The sequence below is a fragment of the Lissotriton vulgaris genome, chromosome 10 (assembly GCF_964263255.1).
Source record: "Lissotriton vulgaris chromosome 10, aLisVul1.2, whole genome shotgun sequence".
Classification (NCBI taxonomy): domain Eukaryota; kingdom Metazoa; phylum Chordata; class Amphibia; order Caudata; family Salamandridae; genus Lissotriton; species Lissotriton vulgaris.
The window spans coordinates 539,731,155-539,746,264 of record NC_141698.1 but is presented as its reverse complement, the minus strand read 5'-3'; the positions used below and the strand labels follow the sequence as shown (position 1 = coordinate 539,746,264).

General features: G+C 42.9%; 1 protein-coding gene across 3 annotated transcripts in view; it reads right to left on the bottom strand.

The window, feature by feature from the left end:
• Nucleotides 1–15,110, bottom strand: part of DNASE1L2 (deoxyribonuclease 1 like 2) — a 76,766-nt gene that overhangs the window by 39,929 nt on the left and 21,727 nt on the right. For all 3 annotated transcript variants that reach the window (XM_086939836.1, XM_086939837.1, XM_086939838.1), the window contains exon 3: nt 6,498–6,586. In XM_086939836.1, the coding sequence (XP_086795962.1) occupies nt 6,498–6,586 (89 nt within the window). The remainder of the gene's footprint in view (nt 1–6,497; nt 6,587–15,110) is intronic.

Genomic DNA, 15,110 nt, shown 5'->3' with positions numbered 1-15,110 from the left:
GACTGCGCTTGGCGTGCGTAGCAGGATAAAATGGTTGAGCTCACAGGTCCTTTGGCAAAATTCTGGAAATGGCCCTAACCAGCAAGGAGGCTGGTGCCCCTATTAACCCCACTATTTTGGCAGAGTGGATCCAATAGGCCATATGCCTGCTGGGAAAGGCCAATTGTGTCATGTCCTTGGAAAGAAGAAAATCCCTCCTGATCCTTATGGACACAAACTTTTGTTGAATTAGCTTCGATGGAAGCTAGTCCTTTAGCTGAAGGACAGCTTTTTGGGGACAAATTTGTAAAAGACAGCTCAAAATATGTAATCATGTTTACAACTCTGGACAAAGCGCAAACCAGCCTAAAAAAGGTATTCCAGGTGAGCCTTTTTGGAATGCTCTCCCAGAGAATTTTACGAATGTAGTCAAGGAGAGTGGCAAGGCTCCACGAGGGGAGGTACTTTCTTCCCATCCAGACATTGCTTATCCATACGCCTCTCCAATCCAATAATTTCACAGGTAAGGGTCATAGATGTCTCAGAGGTTCATTTGGGAGTACAATTCTTTCTTCACAGAATGCCTTGGTACTGTAAACCATTCATGTTTTCAGGCTGGAATTCTATCAGACAACCCGTCAACAGGGCTCCCTCCCCAGCTTAATTGTTACCTGCAAAAGTCAACTTTTATAGATGATGAAATAAAAGGCTTGCTGTAGAAGCGTGCTGGAGCCCTTTGCCATCCTCATCCAGTGGGCTACTGCAGCAACATCTTCCTGGTACAGAAGAGAGGGGAGGACGCAGATTGTCTTGAACCTGCAAGAGTTCAATTACTTTGTCGCATGCAGCCATTTCAGAATGGAGGATATCAATCTCTTGACAGACTTGTTGCAGAAAGATAACTTGAGGGTCCCTTTAGATCTCAAAGATGCCTACCTATCCATTCCCATCTTTCCTCCACTCAGATGTTTCCTTCAGGTGGAGGGACAGGTGGCTTGAATATTTGGTCCTTCCTTTCAGGCTTTCTTCAGCACCATGGTGCTTCACAAAGGTGATGAAACCGGTGATGGCATACCTCAGGGAGCAGGGAGTGTGCCTTGTGGAGACATCTCAAATGGTGGCAGATGGTCTCTTCAGGAGTTACAACTCTACATCAATATCCTGGACCTACTGGCAGGGTAATTTGCCATCAGGACTCTCTCCCCCCAAAAGTTGTCTTGTTGCATCCTCCTTAGGATGGACAATATATCTGCGGTGAAGTACATCAACAAATTGGGGACACTTGATCGCCCCTGTTAGTGACAATAGTAAAGGATTTTGTCATTATAGCCTGAATCACAGGATAGCTGTGGTGGCAGTACATTCCGAGACAATCTAACGTAGTGGCGGATTGGAACTCCAGATACCTGATAGATCCCAGCGACTGGAAACTCCATCCTCAGCTATTAAGGTTGATCCAGAATGTTTGGGGTCCCTGAAGTATAGACCTCTTTGCCTCTAGAATGAATAACCAATTGGACGAGTTCTTCAGTTCAAGGCCAGACCCATTAGCTACTGATGTTTTCCCTCAAGATTTTTCAAAGGCCTTGAATTATGCCTTTCCCCTTTTTGCAGTGATCCCCAGGGTAGCGACTCAGATCAAGCAGCAGGTAGCAGACCCCATTGTGGATAGCTCAACCTTGGTTCCCATTCCTCTTGGAGTTGACGTGCGATCCTACTCAGCTTCTCCCTTGGCCTCAGATGATAGTCCAAGGCCCTCTGGGGAAACTGCATCCAATGGTGGTATCGGTGCAACTGTCCCTGATGACCTGGTGGCTTTCTGGCAACAGTGGTGTTTGCCAGGCATATCGGATGTGGCTTCAAAGTTCGTTAAGCGAGCCTGGGCCCCTTCCACTAGGAAGAGGTATTCTTTAGCATGGAGATGCTGGATGGGTTGGTGCTTGGAAAGGCACGCTGATCCAATGGCAACAGGTATATCTCCCATTGTTAGTTTTTTGTCTCAGAAAGCAACTGAGGGTTTATCATACGGGTTGGTGAACAATTTTCATTCTGCTATTGCAGCAGGACATGTACAGATTAATAATAATCCTGTAGGGATGCATCCCATCATCTATAAGCTTCTTAAGGATATCAGTGGTACTAACCCCCCAAACCTAAGTATTTCTTTTTGTGGGATGTGAATTTGGTCTTGGACCTTTTTGAAAGATAGCCGAGTACTGATCAGTTGTCCAGGAAACAATAGTCCGCTAAGCTAGCCATGCTGGTATTTCTCACTGTGTGAGAGTCAGAGTTCTGGACATTGCAGGTAGAGTATTGACTCCTTAATGAGTTTATTTTATAATTACCCGCGGGACAAAAACCTTTTTAAAGTGTATTGAGTATCATGCATTTCTTGGTAATGATAAACTGTGTGTGGTTAAATGCTTGAACGCATGTGAGGAATGTACTTGTGCATTAAGAAATGATACTTCTGGCCAGTTATTGATTGCTTTACAGAAGCCTTTTAAACCAGTGTCATCTGTCACTATAGCCAGATTGTTAAAATTAGTTATGTTATGTTATGTTATGTTATGTTATTTGGATTTTTGAGCGCACAGCTGCCCCAGCTAAGGGGCGTCCCAGCGCTATAACTGGAAAAGGTAACATAACTAATAACACAGAAAAAGTAGGGAGTGATTAATAAGGCAGAGGAAAGAAATGAGGTTATCCAAAGTGTGAATGTAGGCAGGAAGTGCGTTCCATAATTTAGAGGCCAAGACCGTGAACGATCGGCCACCCAGTCTACATCTCTGAAATCGGGGGACAAGTGCCAGATTTTGGCCAGCAGAACGAAGACTACGCGAAGGGGTGTACAAAGACAAAAGGTGCTGAAGGATGATAGGGGTGTCAGATTTAAGAATTTTGAAGGCAAAGCAGAGGGCCTTGAACTCTATGTGCCTGATTACTGGCAACCAGTGCAGATTGAAGATTGTGCTACGGGCTGAGCAGAAGCGTGGCAGGCCCACCAGGGCTCTAGCTGCCGCGTTCTGCACCCGTTGAAGTCGCAAGACTTCCGCCTGTTTGGCGCCCAAGAGCAGTGAGCTCGCGTAATCGAGCCTCGGAAGTACGCTAGCTTGGATCACCATCTGGCGGGTGGGGGCATAAAAAAATTTGAGGATAGGCCTCAAACCACGCAAGATGCCGAAGCACATGGATGCCACCTTTTTAGTGTGGAACGAGAAGGTTAGTTTGGAATCCAACCAGACACCAAGATTTTTGACTTCGGAGACCGGTTTAGGGGGAGGTCCCAGCTCCTTAGGCCACCAGCTAGCACCCAACCGATCAGGATGTTTCCCCAGCACCAACACCTCAGTTTTGAGGGCGTTGAGTTGTAAACAATTGGACGTAAGCCAACTAGCAACAGCCCTCAAACCGTCCGCAAAGTTCGACGCCAGTTGGTCAGAGTCCCCATTAAGAGCCACCGCCAACTGGGTATCATCGGCGTATGATACCATAGTGAGACCCCAACTCTTCGCAACCTCCGCCAAAGGTTGAACGTAGAGGTTGAAGAGAGTGGGGCTCAACGCCGAGCCCTGCGGGACTCCTTGAGCGATGGCATGGGACTTAGATCTGAACGGTGGCACTACAACCTGGAAGGATCGTTCCGAAAGGAACGATTGAAACCAATCCAACGCCCTGCCTGAAATACCAGCCTCACCAAGCCTTCGAATAAGAATGGTGTGGGATACAGTGTCAAAGGCGGCACTGAGGTCCAGGAGGACCAGTGCCGCCGTTTGACCTGCATCTAGTACAGAGCGGAGATGTTCGACCATGAATAGAAGTGCCGTCTCTGTACTATGTCCAGATCAAAAACCATTCTGAGTAGGATCTAGTAGATGCGCAGATTCCAGATGGTTTGTTAGGATGTTATTAACATGGGCCTCTGTAATCTTTGCCACCCAGGGAAGAAGGGAGATAGGTCGATAACTCTCCGGCTTCAACGGATCCAATCCAGGCTTCTTTATGATGGGCATGACGCAGGCAGCCTTCCAACTAGGTGGAACTGAACCGATGGTAAGGGATTGCTCCACCAGATGGCGGATAGGAGGAAGGCAAAAGGACGCCGAGTCCATAAACTGGGCAGGTCTCAAAGGGTCATCTGGTGAGCCAGACTTGACCTTGGCTGCTAGGAGATTGAACTCCTGCTCCGATGGTATAGGAAAAGAGGCCAAGCACTGAGAAGTATGCAATGTCAAAGTCGTACTGTCAGGGTCAGCTTTGGGAAAAGAGCGGTAGATGGCATTTACTTTTTCCACAAAGAAGCTGGCTAACGACTCACAGTGGGCAAGGGAACAGATCTCCATAATAGGAAGTCTGTTCACTGTGAGCTCCTTCAAGACGTTAGAAACCAGTTTGGACGGGTTAGAGCTCGCCTGGAACTCCCGTGCATAGTAGTCAGCTCGGGCCCGGCAGACAGCTCTGTGATATGTCTTTACCTTGGCCAGGTAGCATACTTTCAGGTCTTTATCATAATTCTTCCTCCATGCTCTTTCGGCTTGTCGGCAGGTAGCTTTAATACACCTGAGTGCCTCCGTGTACCAGGGATTAGGCTGAGAATGTCGATTCCTACTCCAGCTGGCTGGGATTAATACGTCAAGGACTTTAACAATCCAGGCGCAAAAGATGGTATACCCGGTTGCAACGTCATCCGTGTGAGCCAGAGGTGTAGTGGCAGAAGCTTGAATCGACACTCAGGTGTTTGGGCTCATTCTATTCTAGGTGCTATAGCTTCATGTTAATTTTGACTATTTAGGATATCATGAAATCAGATGTCTGGTCATCTGATTCTTCTTTTAAGCAATTTTATTACAAACCGGTGGGTGGTATTACCTCAGTAGTATTCAATAAGCTTTAAACTAGCAAAATCAGAGCCTCCTATCCTGACATAGAATAAAATATTTGCTAGCATTCGCAGAAAGAAATTTTGATTCTTTTAAGGATATGGAGGCGAGGATTATTCCACCCAGGAATATCAGTCATTGATTTCGGATGTTAGGATTTTGACTGTTCTTCTTTCATTGTTTACCGTACCCGTATTTATCTCTATGGGATATGTGGATATTATGGTGCCTTAGTTCTTTTTTCTAGGTTCCGATCAGAAGACAGAGAGAACAGGTTCAAATCTTGTCGCACTTCAGTTGCTGGCTGAGCTGTTGCTCGCGGATTGGTGACATCCTAGGGAGTTGTACCTTCGACTTCAGTTTGTTATCATTGGCCTTCAAGTTCCTATGGACTATTCTGAGCAAAGAAAGAGGCTCCCAGGATGGCTTCTTTTATACTTAAATGGGCTACGGTTTCATTATTGGTGGATAATAGGCAGCTCATCATGGGATATGTGCTTTTGATGTATGTAAAATGTTTTTACTTGGGCTTCTGTTTTTGAGTAGTAAAGGAAGAGAAGCATAATCCTCGCTTCAATGTCCTTAATATAATCGAAAATTCTTGGTGCGAATTCTGGAAAATGTTTTATACTCCTTGATGAGGCAGACTAAGAGCTAACTCATCAATTATTACCATTCCACTCGGGGATCTTTCAGATTACTTCTGTTGTAGTGACAACTTCTGAGAAGCTACATGTAGGTATCAGATTTATATAGAGCAAACTTAATTACATTATTATTAGTTAATTATATTTTGGGACATGTGATTTTAAACATAAATAAATGCAGTACAAAAGCTAGAATGAAAAGGGAAAAAACAGCACTGAACAAGCTACTCACATTAGACATGGAACAACACGAGAGCATTCAATCGCGACATGAATATAGTACAGTGCTAATTTGAAAGAAATGGCACAGGGTACTATATATTTTGGTATTTTTATAGCACAGCACACAGCTGGTTGGTGATCAATGCAGGGCTGCACATAGCAGCAGGGCTGCACATAGCAAAAGGGCTGACAGCAACTATGTCAGAATAAGGACCAAAAAGATGGGGGCACTGTGTAATGATTTAGCAGAGGGCGGTGCCAGCAGTGACCTCCTAAGTGGATATTTGAGCCCCAGCACTAAATAAAATAAATGTATAGGCACTGGCTACAGTACAGGGGGTGTCTTGCAAACCAAACTTATAGAAACACGTTTTTGACTTTTGAGATGCTAACTGGAGACGTGTGAGCACCAACCGGGTGGTGACCCTAAGCTGGGGGCAGTCCCAAAGCCTTTTTGTGCAGCTCATCTCATCAATGAGTTAATGGTCAGTCAGCCCTACAGAGAGGAGGAAGGGATGGGGTGAGGGGGGTTCAAAGGGAGGGCAAAGTGAAGTGCTCTCCTGTGACTTCAGCTATGGAGACTCCTGGTGCCCAATGAACTAGCTTCCATAAACCAATTCTCTGGGAAACTAACTTTCATAAAACATTCCTTTTTGCAGCAGGATTCTATTAGGAGGCATTGGCTAGTTTGGGGACATTCCTCTCTCTCTGGTGACCTTCGAGTGTCCAGCTAACAACAGACAGAAATGAAAAAGATCTTCAAATGTACCTGTTGAGTTTCTCCATCAGGGGCGTCACTGCACTCAGATCAGCATCTCTCACCTCTTGCACGACCACAATATCATACCTCGCCAGAATCTGTAGGAGACACAAATGAAACATCACTGCCAGCTCACCTGAGTGTCCCATTAGCTGCATGTCACCCTCCCATCGACCCACCCAGTACACATCCTCTGGTGCTAATCAATGGCTGTGTCTTTAACAAAAACAACTGGAAAAAGACAAGACCAAGATCAGAGAGTCACAAGTTATGCTTTTATTTTTAGTAGCCAACAGTTTTGTTAATATAGTGGTCCAGTCAAGTTCTATATACAAATCCATGGATGAGTATATTTGGTGTAGACAGTCTTAATAGAAACTCATCTTGCAGTAAAACATCATGTGTTGGGGAGGTGACCCCCAAGAGATTGAGGCAAGGCACAACAGTCACTGGGTCGCATGGAGTGAGAACTGTCTGCCTGGTAACTTGGTAAAAATGTGTCTGTAGTGTGGTCGCCACTGCTCGCCCGATAACAAAACCGTACAAAATCCTCAATATTGCGAGCGCTCTAAAACAGTATGGTGGGGTCTCAGGTCACTGTGTCAAGAAATGTAGACAAAAATGATAACTAATCGTGCTTTTAAATTTGTCACAGTACACACATGCAGATGAATATTTTCCAAATCAGCAAAAGATTTCAAGTAAGATCGAAGGCGATCATATTAAAAGTTGAGTATAAGAAAGAGGTGCCCAACGTAGGTGCGCAACGACCACGCTCAATCCAGATTTTCAGGATTTCCATATAAAAGAAGTCTTTTTATAATCTGTCTGTTTGGAGCTTATTTTTATAGACAGTTGTCATCCAGAAAATGTTGCCAGAATCTGGCCCTTCTGGGCCTTGATTGGAACTGGTATTCTGCACAAGACTTTGGGTCCGATTACAAGTCAAGTAAGGCAATATCGCAGTGCAGATCTACACCTATTTTCTTCCTTGGTGTTTCCCTCACAGATTCCCACTGAAGAAAGGAATCTGTACACGAAAACCTATCTGGAATTGGGAAAAGTTGTGGAAACAGTGGCATAGGAAGGGGGTGCAGTGGGTGCGGGCCGCCCCGGGTGTCATCACTTAAGGGGGAGTCAAAATGGCAAAAATATGTGTTTTAAACACATTTTTAGCATTTTGTCAAGCCGGGGTGACAATAAATATTCTGCAACAGGTACCACATGACCATGCTAAGCCACTGTGTGGAAATAGGCATAGTATATCTATATCCTGATTGATATTTTGTATTCCAGCTGGATTATCTCTGAATAGCATGGTGCAGAGGAGAAATTCTCATCCGGAATTGGTAATTTCTGCATGTGAAATAAAATAACAGAGAGATCTGATTTTCAAAGGAGACTTTTTTTTTTCCCCGTTGGCCGTTACACTCCCATGTGAGCGTGATTCTCACAGGAGCTCATGCTGTGATTGGCTGGCTGCAACATGAAGAGAAATGTTCTTTTGTACTCAAATCATTGGTCAGAAGCACCAACCTGTAAATCATGATGCTTATAAAGATCTTACAATTAACGCAATCCAGTCACCAATTGAAACTTACAAGAGCCCTGGTTCAATCATGCATAGTTTGCTATAACATATGCTATATCTATTGATCTAAAACTTATACAGAAACAGTGGACACGACTAGGACTTTATCTAAAAGTGATTGGATAATGTGACGCTTGCCCAGAAGGAACATAATTGGCAGACAGTGGAGCCAAGTATTAAGTTTATGGCCTACTCCATCATTTATAGAGTCTCAGCAGAGTCTGGTGTCTTAGTGGACTAATGCATCCACTGTAGGGGCCTGTGTTTGATCTCATGGTCACAGGTTCAAAACCTGGTTGGTATACTTAGACTTTCATTCTCTGAGCTCAGTAAAATGAGTACCATTGAGCTGGGTAGCAATTACCATCTGTTGTTCAGTACCAAGATACCCTTTTGGGTAAAAATATGATTTACAAATAAATGTTATGTTATGATAGATCGCTCTTTTCAGAAGCATGGCCACAAATATAAGCCAACATGGACCATCTTTCAAATTGATCTGTCAATTAAACATCGGTAAAGCCTTCAAAGAAATCTTGGATTCAATCTGAAATAACCTGCTCATGCATCAATGAAATCCAGAAAAAAAAATCACTATTCAAGGAAGCCCCGGTGACATCCACCGGACTTCCCAAGACCACCATTCTCTTCCTTTTTAGCAATGGGGCTTTTCGTCATGCTACTCAGGTACAAGAAATATTTTAGGCTTCACCCACAGGCTGGGGACTGCCTGTCATTGAACAAAGTAGTCTTGGATCCTTTGCAGAGGTTTCAATTTTGGATGAATTATGGATGTCAATGGATGTTTATCTGTAATTTGGAAGATTTATACATTGTTTTAAGTCCAAACTTATTCTTGTTATGCAAGTCTCATTCCTTATCACATAAGAAACCTTGTCTCCTGAAAGCAGATGCTGTCACCCTTAGCATCAGACTCTGAGTCTATCATGCACAAAACAACCTTTAGACTTTATCATAATTTTTAGCCAGTTTTCCCCAAGAGCTTGTGTTAAAAAAGGTTAAAAATGAACCCATCCAAGACAGAGATAAAGTTTGGGGTATCCTTAGAAACATTGTGAATTTGGGAGACTGCCCATCTATCAGGAGTTCTTCTCCCACCCAGTACCATTAGATGAAAAACTAAGGACCTTCCTGGCTCTTCTTGTGTTGGATAACAAGGCCCTGGCCCTAAATCTCCTGGACCTACTGCATCCAGTCCTTTTCCTGTTCCTCATCACCCTTGGCCACCTGGTCTTCCTTACCCTGGTCATCTTTGTCTTGGTTATTTTGCTCTTGCTTCTTCAGGCTGTATTCGCCCGATTCGAGGTCTCCTATACCTTGTGGTCCAGTCCTCCCGGTTCGCTTGGACATGGCCTCCCTAGGATTAAAATTTCTGGCTTTGAGCCTCCTCCAGGCAATGGTCTGTTTCTTAGTCCTCCTGGCCCTGGTGCTACATCTTTGTATTATTGGCCCAGTCCCGTTCCTGCTTTTCTTGGTCCTCTTAGTCCCAATCCTTCAATTGTTGGCAGTGGTCCTCCTGATTTTGATCCTTCTGGGGCTGATTTCCTCTCGTTTCTCATTTTATTGGTCTGCCTTTCTGTTCCTGGTCCTCATTTTCCCAATCCTACTGGTTCTCCTGGTAGTCCTTGTTCTACTAATGATCCTCCTCATTTTCTGCCCTGTCACCACCCTGTCATCCTGACACAGTTTCCAAGCCTGTTCACTAGTCTTTTTTATTTCTTTTTTAGATCTGGACGGAAAGACAGTTTCCCCAAAAAAACAGCATTCTTATACAGGGGATCCCAATTAACACTCTTTCACCATTGGTCTGTTGATATGCCACTCAAATTATAGTCCCCCGCACCACAGCAGAATATATTCGATCAACAGACCAGCCCACTCCTGCCATTGGATACTATCACTTTGAGAGACTGCATTTTGCCCCTGCACATGTACTCATACACCTAAACAATTGTTTCCTAGAAACAGAAATATAAAATTGATAGACACTTGCACTTCCCAATGACTGCTAGTCCCTTTCTATAGTAGGGTTACATCAAATATTTTTGTAACTCTCAAGACATTTATTGCAAAATACAATGTTCATTCCTCATTTTAAACCAGCTTCAGTATATTTATTTATCCGATGTAAATGTGCACAAGTCATTAGAGTAGCTAGAGTGTGTATACAGATTTATAGGTTGAAGCCACACCCTCCACAGGATTGTGACTGACATTTCAACCACTTGTATCTGACTTGAGAGAGCCCTCTAGTAACTACTTATGGAACTGCATCTCACCTTTGGAGTGTTGAACTAGCTCTGTCAGTATAAAGAAAAAAAAGTCCTCTCAAATCAAAGACAAAGCTTATACCCACCAAAACATATAGAGCCAAAATAAGCTATTTAATTGTACTTGTACTTACCAGTGAATAAATGTTACTATAAACAGCAGGGTGATCAAGAAATCTATTGAAATCTATAATTTTGTCTCATTATTATGAATCAGCATTTGCAAACAATCCCATGGAAAATAACCGCAAATAGTTAAAAAATAGTGTGTATCAAAATGTATATTCTAAAGCCAAAACCCCTCAGCTTGGTGCAGGTCATTTGAAGCAGTTGCTTTTGACTTGAGCTGGACATCTATTCACAACAAGTGGAACTGCACCTTCAGGAAAATATCTCAATGCTTTTGCAGTTGACTTGTTAGGGACAGCTAGTAACGACTAGTGGAACTGCAACTTTAAATAAATATGTCAATGCTTTTGCCTCTGACTCTATATGGATACATATAACGGACTAGTGGAACTATAGCTTCATGTAAGAACTTCAAAGCCTTTGCATTTGATTAGAAAGGGACACCTAGTAACAACTTGTGGAACTGCAGCTTCATGAAAGAATTTCAGTGCTTTTATATTCGACTTTTGAGCGACACCTGGTGATGACTAGCAGAAGCGGCTTGATGGAAGAATTTCAATGCTTTTGCATTTGACTTGTGAGTGACACCAATTAATGGCTAGTGGAACTGCACCTTCAAAAAAGAATACCAATGCATTTGTATTTGACTTGAGGGATGCTGAGATGCCTAGTAGCAAGTAGTGGAACTGCAGCTTCAGCAGGCGAGGCTGCTCCCGGTAAGCAGCAGTTGGGCAGGGAGGGGGGATGTGTGAAGGAGAAGGGGGTTAAAAAAGAACCACTTATCTGCCGGCCGGCCTGCTGGCCAGCTGCCGCCGCCTCTCCTGCATACTCTTCCTGGCTTTTTCTCTGAAAAGAAAGCAGGAAGCACCCGGCTCCCAGCCTCCTGATAGCCAATAATAATGCTGCAGGTCTGAGGGCCGTGGATCCGCTCTCAGCCAGAGAACTGGAGGCTGGCCATGTTCTCCATGCAGGCTGTAATGCAACCTGCATGGAGGACATGCAAAATGCACGTGAATGTTTGGCCAGCCCCAGAGGACCGGTCAAACATTCATGCATACTTACATAGTGTCCACCTCTGCTCGCCCTGCTCTGAGAGCAGAGCAACTCTGTCCTACCCTGCCCTGCCCTACCCACCGAAACGCTGCAGTAACGAAAAATAAAATGATAATAGCTTAGAGTTATTATAATTTTTTTACCTTTTTTTCCACTGCGAAAGGCAGTGGGGCGATGCTCCTCCGCCTAAGTGGAGGAGCCGCTACTAAGCTTCATGAAGAATTTCAATGCTTTTGCATTGATTTGTGAGGGATACCTAGAAACAACTAGAAGAACAGCAGCTTTCAGTCACAATGTCAATGTTTTTGCATTTAACTTGTGAGGGACACCTATTACCCACTAGCGTAACTGCAGCTTCAAGTAAGAATTAAAACAAATATGCATTTGACATGTGAAGGACACAGAGTAAAGACTTGTGGAACCACACCTTCACAAGAGAATATAAATGCTTTTGCTTTTGGCGTGAGAGGGTTACCTAGTAATGACTACTGGAACTACAGCTTCATGAAAGGGCTTCAATGCTGTTGCATCATACTCAAGAGGGAACTCTAGTAATGCCTTGAGGAACTGCAGTGCTGGGAAAGCATTTTGAATATTTAGGTGAAGATTTACCAACATTTGATGAAACGCAGCGAAGCAAGACAACTTGCTTCGTTGTGTCAAAGGGAGAGGGCAGAATGGCCCATATTTACTGACATATGGCACATTTCTGCTCAATCTCTGCATTAGTGCACTTGGGGTGGCGAAGCGCCAATGCAGGCACCTTTGCCCGACGATGTAAGGTTGCTTGCATTACAGTCAGGATTGTTTTTGTGCAGGAAGGGACACCTTCCTTGCTAAAAAAGAAGAAGAAAAACTCAACTGCATTTTCTTCCTTCTATGTGTGCTGCAGAAGGCAGCACACATCGAAAGAGGAAATAACAAGGAGAACTAAGCATATTTCTTATTGTTACACCTCTGTTGGGAATATGTACCATTTTGATGCATTCCCAGGTTTACTAGTCTTAGTAGTAGTAGAAAAGCTTTATTCGATTTTTTTAAATTAAAAAATCATTAAAGCATCAACATCAAAAATCAATGCATAAATAAAACTGTAAAGTACAAGAAATAGGTAACAATTTTTGCAATGATTTTAGGAACATGATAAAATGTTCCTTTTTAAAAAGACACTCTTTAAAAAACTAGTCATAGTTGCCACACAAAGTTCATCATTTAAGAGCTGGAGATACAACAAAGCAATCCGACAATGTCGCCATGGGCCATATTTGTTCAAAAGTGGTTTAATCCATCGTACTCTTTCATGATGATAAAAACCACAAAAACAGGTCACGTGTAGTGTTGATTGATCAGATCTCCCATCGCACGGACACTTAATAAGTGCATGTCAGCAGCTCCCCTTGTGCAAAAGCAATGCTGGCTCCCGCAGGAGGTGGGGAGCAGGCTGGGACCATGGAGGCATTCGGGCTCCCCCCACGGTCCCCAAAAGAGTGGCTAGGCCCTGGGGGATTGGGTCCCTGGGGCCAGAAGTGGCCCGAGAGGGGCCATGTCATTTGAGATGTCATCCGTGATGTCATCAGTGATGTCACTGACCATGTCATGAGCGGTTTAATATGTGACGTCATCAGCAGTGCATTGCGGGGGTGCAAATTATAGTTAGGCCTACTAACTATAATGGCCGAATATCTCTGGTTTTGTAGGAGTGAAATGTCCAACTAATTATAACGTCCCTGAAACCTGTGTTTTTTTCAGTGAATTTCTAAGGTTTTTTAAATGCTAATTTCTAACTATAATGTCCTTGAAACCTTTGGTTTTTTCAGTGAATGTCAAAGGTTTTTTTAATGCTAATTTCTAACTATAACATCCCTGAAACCTATGTTTTTTTCAGTGAATATATATATGTATCTATACGTGTGCATATATATATATATATATATATACATATATATATATATATATATATATATATATATATATATATATATATATATATATATACACATATATTTATATATACACACACACACAATTATATCTTTATCTCTTGGGTTGCATTTTGCTTATTCCTATCACAGCCCAAAGCATTTTACTGAGACACAAATGTAATGGCACTCAAAAGAGCAGTTTCCCAACAATATGATAAAAGGAATTTGACTTAGCCAGTGATTGCTAGTATCTATATGTAATGTGTTATCTTTACAAGTCTTCCATAGTAATCAAGACATTTATTGAAAGTTGCCAATATTGATTCATCAGGATTTACCCGCATTGACATTTTTACTTATCCTATTTAGAATCAAACACAACTTATTAGAGTAGTAAAAGTAGATACGTAAATTTTTATGTTGGAGCCACACCCGATCAACTTTTTTTAATACCTTTTAAGCAGTTGCATCTTACTCAAGAGGGACATTCAGTAAAAACTTGAGCTATTGCAGCATTGTAACAGACTTGTTAAGCAGCTGCTTCTGACTAGATAGGGACATCTAGTATAATTCTGTAGGGCTGCAGTCTTCTTAAAGACTTCACACTGTTTCTTCTGACTTGAAAAGAACATCTAGTAAATATTTGAGGTAACTGTAATTATGTGAAAGGCCAGACCTTGCCAATGCTTGTTTTTTGGTGTCTGGACTATTTTGGGCTGGGGTGTGAAGGGCAGAAAAAATATCCCAGTACTGTTTCAGGCCGGTGCTGTGCACCAACAGGACCAGGCCGAAGAAAAATCAACGTCAAGACACTTGTGGCAAAGATGTATGCATATCCCACAGATTTCAGGGACAAAAGCATCAAGCTTTTTTCTATTCCCGAACACACCGATTCGCCGAATCGGTCGTTTGCAAATGGAAAAAGGCCTTTTTAGATGCATGTACCTTGCGTCATTCACAATTTAGGGAATTGCAATTTTTTGCAACTATCTAAATTGCGAATGCATTTAGGGAATCGCAATTTGCGAATCCCTATTTGCCAATGCATGTAGCCTATCCTAAATGCAAACTGTGCATGTAGGAAATGCTAAATTCCATCAACTTCAAGTTGATAGTAATTTGTGCATGCTTTGAGAAATTCACAAACATTCATTTTTCAAAGTAGCATGTAGCACACACATGCCCTTAGGGCATGTGTGTGCTTTACATGCCTTACCTATTTTGGGGAGGTTCTTCAGGGGGGCCTTAGGCCCCCGGGCACCCTTGGATTTGCATTCGCAATTTGCAATTACCAATTTGGTAATCACACTTTGCGAATGCATTACCATTCATTCCTATGGGCCTGGAGTCACATTAGCTGATAATGATTCGCAATTTCCGAATCGCTATTAGCTAATGTTAAGGAATCACAAATGTTTTTGTTTCCTCAATAATCGCTATTTGGTAATCGCAAATGTGGAGTTTGATGCAAGTGCCCCTCAGTGCATAACAGTGGTAAGTTAATTCCGGTGGTTAATTAACTAATGAGATATGGGTGCAATTTATGTCACAGGTTTAAAAGCATCATAAAAAAAACAGGTGGTTAATGTGCATGCTTCTCGGCGTACGTTGTAATATGTAGGCCACAGATGTATGT